Here is a 6961-nt window from a genome sequence, read left to right as displayed (position 1 = left end):
TTTTAAACAATATTGTTTCTATATAAATTTACGTTATTTTATTGTTTAAAAAAAAATACTCCGTATTTTGTACTCATGTACATCTTTTATGTACAACTTGTACGAACGTAAATTACAAATGTACCCTTCCGTCTTCATCCATGTACTATGTTCCTAAAACTTGTGGCTAGCCAAAAAGAGGTGAGAATTATTATAATCAGATAAGAAGAAACAATGGAGGCCTTAAAGGTTTGGTCATCACGCCCTTTGAGACACCTCTTTCATTTAGCTTCTTCCTCATCACCTCCCCTTACTTATAAATCATATATCCCTATTACTGTCTTCCGCTGCTGCTCTTCCGCCGCCACCACCACCACCACCACCACCGCCGCCGCCGTTCCAAAACAAGGCGGCCGGAATAGACGTTCATCCTCCGCCACAACTTCAACGTCCGATAGAGACGCCATTCGCGCTATCCGTCTCAAAAAGGTCGTCCATTAAAACCTCACTCTTTTTTAGGTTATCATATTGTAAAAATGTATTTAAATTTACTCAGAAGTATCAATTTGTATTGAATTGAATTGAATTTTTAATTTATTTTATTGTATGTATGGAATTGTAAACAGTTGATTTGCAAACTGCTGACGTAGCATAAAATATATTTGGATTAAGTTAGATACATTTGAAAACACTGAAACATAAAATATACAGATATTTTTCATCAATGTTATATTCTATATTCTATATTCAATAATATAAATGTTTAAATGTTCAATACTAGAGTGATTACTTATGTAGGTCAAATTTAGATATTGATATCTGCAATTATTGGTTAAAATTATATGTAATGTGTAGATAAGGTTGTATGTATTGTTATGTGCATCTAATATAGTAATGTGATATTGTTGTAGGTGGAAGAATTGAGGAGTAAGGGACTTGAACCGTACGCGTACAAATGGGATAGGACACATACTGCTAATCAGTTGCAAGAGATTTATAAGGATTTAGCCAATGGTGAAGAGTCGAATGATGAGAATGATCAAGTTTCGATATCAGGAAGAATTGTGGCTCGTAGAACTTTTGGAAAACTTGCTTTCTTGACTTTGAGGGATGATTCTGGAACAATTCAGGTGTGTTTACTGATAACATTGGCCTTGTTTTTATATATAGGAAGTTGTGATGTATGCGGTAGCTATAATCATAATCATAAAAATTCATATTTGACTGTCGATTGAAATGAGTGATACAATTTTAAATAATTATTCATAGTTTCGGATTCTAGTGATAAAAGTCTTGAACGCTGTCAACATATATCTGAATAAAAATAAAGAATAATTTCATAAACCAAGCATGTGAGGAGATAATGGATGGTATAGTTATTATTCATAGTTTGCAACTTCCAACTATCCATTAGCAATATGTTGGTATTTGGTGGTAACCTTGAAGTTAATTGAAACTCGAGTGGAAATGGGGTCATCTGTGCATTTAGGTTTTCTATTAGAATTTATTTGCATAATTTTCTATTACATATGAACTACGAATAGGGAAATGGGGTCATCTGTTCCTCTCATTCCTCATCTTCATATTTGTCACACTCGCTTATCAGATTTGTTATTCTAAATTTTTTGTCATATGTCATATTATATAAATGAGCAACATAGGAGCAGCTAGACATTTAAATGAGCATGTTTAATCTACATTTAAATGATCACGTTTACTTATGATATCAGCTTTACTGTGAGAAGGAAAGGCTCGTAAATGATCAATTTGAACAATTAAAGAGCCTTGTCGATATAGGTGATATATTGGGTGCAAGTGGCTCAATTAAGAGAACAGAGAAAGGTTAGCGTTTTCTCCTTTTTCTCAAAGCTCTACTAAAGACAATTATATTATACTCCACTCACCACAACTTATGCAAATTAAAAATACTTTATGTGATTATTTGATAGCATTAACAACTTCTGTTTTATTCCTACAATGCTTATTCAGGGGAGCTTTCCGTATTTGTAAATTCGTTCTTGATTCTCACGAAGTCTTTGCTTCCACTGCCGGATAAGTTTCATGGGCTAACAGATGTGGATAAGCGTTATCGCCAACGGTTAGTGTTCTATAATTTGGTTATAAATACATTTGTACTCTCCTTTATAGATTATATATATTATTCATGGTTATAAGCAAATCCGTCTTATTCATTTTACATTCTTTATATAGATACGTAGATATGATTGCAAATCCAGAGGTAGCTGATGTATTCCGTAAAAGGGCAAAGGTAAGTAGTGAAGTGATGTGTTCTCTAATCATTATTTATGTATGTATTACTGTAACTCATATGATATTAAAGAATATATTTCGTATCTTTAAGTAAATGGTATGTTGATTTTTGCTTCACTTCAGTAGATTGTATCAGTCATACGCCAGACGGTTGAATCTGTTGGCTTTATAGAGGTTGATACACCTGTTCTACAGGTTTGTTTATCATCACCCTAATTTTTGGTGTAATTCATCATTTAATTTGATATAACTAAAATATAATATCGTTATTTTTTTTGATTTATTAGGGGGCAGCTGGTGGTGCAGAAGCTAGACCGTTTATTACACACCATAACTCTCTTGGTAGGGATCTTTATCTGAGAATCGCTACAGAACTACATTTGAAAAGAATGCTGGTGAGGTTCTAACAAAAGCAACCTTCAATTTTTTACTGGTCGAGTTTGTGAAAACGTGTCAAAGTTTACCCGGAATTATATTGTTTGTATCCAACTTTAAATGATTTTATAGTGTGTGTATCAAACTTTCAGTTTTATGTGTATGATATATAATCTGTAAGATGTTGATGAGGTGCTGATTTTGATCGTGTGGCGACTTACAAGACTACCTCGTTCGCAAAAAAGACCAGTTACAAAAGTTAGTGGAAATATTGAATAGCAATAATTTAAGGCCTAGTTCGTACAATAGGAAAATTTGAAGATGGATACTTGCACCAAATCTTGAATGTTTAATACAATTACAAACACTTAAAGAAAAGTTTGTAATCAAATGTTGATATTCATATAGAAACTCTTTTCACACTCAACTCAAAAGTTTTGATGGTTGTATTTCATTTATATAGTAAGAGACCTGATTGCATTTTCAGGTTGGTGGATTAGAAAAAGTATATGAGATTGGAAGAATATTCAGAAATGAGGGCATTTCAACTCGTCATAATCCAGAATTCACAACTATAGAGGTATATTCATTTGCATTTATACTATTTAACACTTATTTTAGTTATGTACGTAAGGTTTTTCACATGTGATCACTATTGATTGGTCTCAATCTTATGCTGATCGCAGATATACGAGGCATATTCAGATTATGAGAGCATGATGAACATGGCTGAAGAAATTGTAACTCAGTGTGCTCTTGCAGTTAATGGAACACTTACTGTGGATTATCAGGTGTGGAAAACTCTAAATTGAATGTTTACTTGTTAAATAGTACTTTCAGTATGAATTTTGTCCTGTTTTAAGTATAATATAATTCCAGTTTCATTCTAAAGATAACAAATCTACATCATGGTTGCAAACGGCGGTTTGGTGACTAGCCATCCCGTTTTGCCCAAAAACGTTTACTTAGTCCGTCAATGCCAAAAAGTCGGGTCAAAGTCGGGAAATGTCGGGTTAAAGTCGGTCAAAAGTCAGACTTTTTGTCTAGCCTTGTTCTAGTGTAAACGAAAATGGCAAGGCCATTCAAAATATAGTTGGGAAAAACACTAACTTACACAGTATCCCTCAGATATAAATTAATAAATACACTGTAATTGTAGGAAAATTGTAAAAAAACTTATATATTATTTAAATAAACACATCATCTTACTCGTAAATCATTTGTTATTAAAATATTTATGTTTGAAATATATATATATATATATATATATATATATATATATATATATATATATATATATATATATATATATATATATATATATATATATATATTTTTTTTTTTTTATTTAAAAGTCAACGTCTCTCGACTGACTCGACCTTTCAAGGTCATGACTGACTCGTCTTCGTCTTGCACCTTTTTTCAATCTCCATTTACATGCAGGGCGTGGAAATTAATCTGGAAAGACCTTGGAGGAGGGAAACTATGCACAATCTAGTTAGAGAAGCTACAGGGGTTGATTTTATTGAATTAGGAAACGATCTGAATGTGATTAAGGAAGCAGTACTTAATGCACTTAATATGGGTCCAAATAATCAAGACAGACATTTGATCGAAGCTTGTTCATCTGTTGGGCGATTGCTTAATGAGGTCAATATCAATATATCTCTGTTAATATCGAATCTTGGTTATCACCACAAACCATCACTAGATAGCCCAGTGGTTGGGGCCCTGAGTTCCTTGCAAGATGTCTCGGGTTCGAATTCCGTATAGGGCGAATATGTAGTGGTGGCCAGGGATGGTTTGGAAACAGCCAGGGAGTAATCTTGCTGGGCTACGTACATCAGAGTATGGAGTCGGATTACTCGCCCTCCCGGGAAGCCTGAATAGGGAAAACTTTCTACCTTGGTTATCACCACAAGATTATATAGAATAGTTACAATGAATTAGACAATGAGTGAGTAATTTCAGTTTTATGTTTTTATTATAGGTTTTTGAGATGGTGGTAGAACCAACGCTCGTGCAACCTACATTTGTTCTCGATTATCCCATTGAAGTGTCTCCTTTAGCTAAGCCACATCGGAGGTACTAAAGTTTTTGCGAATAGGCGTCATTCAGCTCTTAATCATTATTTTTTATCAAACGTACCCTAAGAACAATACCTTATTTTCTTCCAAAATTCTTTATCGTTAAACGACACATACTTTTCGTTTGATATACTACTTGAAGAAGTGGCGAATATTGTAATGTAACATTTATTTTGAGACGTGTGACTTTTTTGCACAGGCATGAAGGTTTGACTGAAAGATTCGAACTATATATATGTGGCCGTGAGTTAGGGAATGCTTTTTCTGAATTAACTGATCCAATGGACCAGGTACATTCTATAAACATGCTTGTTGACTATTAATATTTTTGTATTGCTTTACCTTTTAAATTTTTTAGAAAACAGTAATACATCTAACGTATTACTATGACAGAGAGGACGGTTGGAAGAACAAGTGAAGCAGCATAATATAAAGAGAGAGGCTGCAGCTTCCAAAGTTGTGGATATCGAAATAAACGGGCCAAAAGCTGACGATGACGAGTGTTATGAAGTGAATCTTGATGAAGATTTTCTAACGGCTCTGGAATACGGAATGCCTCCTGCTTCTGGAATGGTATAAATTCGACTCCTATAAAATATAGGTGACATAATGGGTGGGTCGGACTGGCTGAGTAACGGGTTAAAACATGTTACTCTCTGTGCAAGTCTGTTTTGGGACAGGGGTGTTCATCGGTTCGGTTTTCGGTTTATTCGGTTCGATGTATTCGGTTTTGAAAATTTTTAGAGCAAAACCGAACCGAAAACCGAATTCAGAATTAAAACCAAACCGAAACCAAAACCGAAAACCGAATTCAAATTCGGTTCGGTTTCGGTTAAAACCGGAAATCATAAAAAATTTAGAACTTCAACTAAAACCATCAATCATACCGACCCTTTTATAAGCAAGCACAAGATCCTCATTAGAAAGCTTAAACAAATACTTGTACACAAATAATATATACTGTGATATATAGTAATATACATAATACATATGCATACATACATACATAAAAGAATGAAAATGCAGTGAACATAAAGGATGAAAGTGTAATAATTAATATATAACTACTCCGTAATTACCTGAGAACAAAAACGACGGGCTTATATTGGTGGAACCGGAGAAAATGAATTGCATTTTCGTCTTTGCGAGCGAGTGCTAAAGTGTGAATTGAACCATGGCTCTAGTAAAATGTGTATGGTTTATGTCCACATATTTAATTTAATACTGTATCAAGAGAATATAATCATAATAATTCCGTATAATTATAAGTACTGTACTAGTAACCTGGGTGATGGACAATGGTGGGAATCTTAAATCTTTTTGGATATCTTTTACCGCCTATAACACTATAACAAAAGAGTACAATATTATAATAAATAAATAAATATAATACTAATTTAAAATATTAATTAATAATTTGAATTCGGTTTTCGGTTTAACCGAATTCAAAATTTTCAAAACCGAATATCGAATTCGGTTTCGGTTTTCATCGATCCGAAAACCGTTTATCAAATTCGGTTTGGTTTTTTTCGGTTTGGATTTGATTTGGTTTTCGGATTATTCGGTTTCAAACCAAATATTGACCACCCCTATTTTAGGTGGAACACCGAATTCTTTTTTGTTTATTCATTTTCTGTTGATACTTGTTGCATAGAATGCGATAACAAAAATTGTAGTATTCAGTTATAATCTTTCTTCTAAAATGAAGTGCGAGTCAGGAGGTTTTATACGTTTAAAACACTTTGGGCGACTTTAGCCCCCGACCGTTTTACACTTTTACTCGATTTAACTTGTGCTTGTTATAAATTAAAAGCCATAATGGTTATTTTTGGTTTTCAGGGACTTGGTATAGACAGGCTGGTGATGCTTTTAACAAACTCGCCTAGTATCAGAGACGTTATTGCTTTTCCTGTGCTTAAGATTCAGCAATAATAATATTAAATTTTGAACTTAAGGTTTGTGTTACTTCAGCTTCTCTTACTGAAATATGATCTACATTATTAAATTTTTTTTTTTTTTTTTCAAATTGTAGTGTAGTTTTAAAACTATGTTTTGGTCAGGCTGAGTTGCGTATTACAAACATTCCTAATTTAGCAATTCATTCTTGTAAGTTGTGTAGAATAAATGTCCCAAATAGGTTATTATGGGTTACACAACTTGATTCAAGTTTTGTAAGGTCTTCAAGACTTCAAGTATTTTTTATATGTATAAGAAATGAGAATATAGGATATAGATCAACAAGGAATATG

General features: G+C 33.2%; 1 protein-coding gene across 1 annotated transcript; it reads left to right on the top strand.

Annotated features, from left to right (window-relative positions):
* The first annotated feature begins 195 nt into the window (after positions 1–195).
* On the top strand, positions 196–6728 carry LOC139868064 (lysine--tRNA ligase, chloroplastic/mitochondrial-like). The gene is made up of 14 exons (XM_071856403.1): positions 196–468; positions 891–1109; positions 1710–1821; positions 1969–2077; positions 2191–2248; positions 2377–2445; positions 2538–2645; positions 3113–3205; positions 3312–3416; positions 4069–4275; positions 4616–4710; positions 4912–5002; positions 5106–5285; positions 6552–6728. Exons 1-14 carry the CDS (start codon positions 214–216, stop codon positions 6642–6644), a joined length of 1794 nt encoding a protein of 597 aa, XP_071712504.1. The 5' UTR covers positions 196–213; the 3' UTR covers positions 6645–6728.
* The last annotated feature ends 233 nt before the right edge of the window (positions 6729–6961 follow it).

Source organism: Rutidosis leptorrhynchoides, chromosome 1 (genome assembly GCF_046630445.1).
Source record: "Rutidosis leptorrhynchoides isolate AG116_Rl617_1_P2 chromosome 1, CSIRO_AGI_Rlap_v1, whole genome shotgun sequence".
NCBI lineage: Eukaryota > Viridiplantae > Streptophyta > Magnoliopsida > Asterales > Asteraceae > Rutidosis > Rutidosis leptorrhynchoides.
The sequence above is the reverse complement of the archived record's forward strand: the minus strand, read 5'-3'. Positions and strand labels throughout refer to the sequence as shown.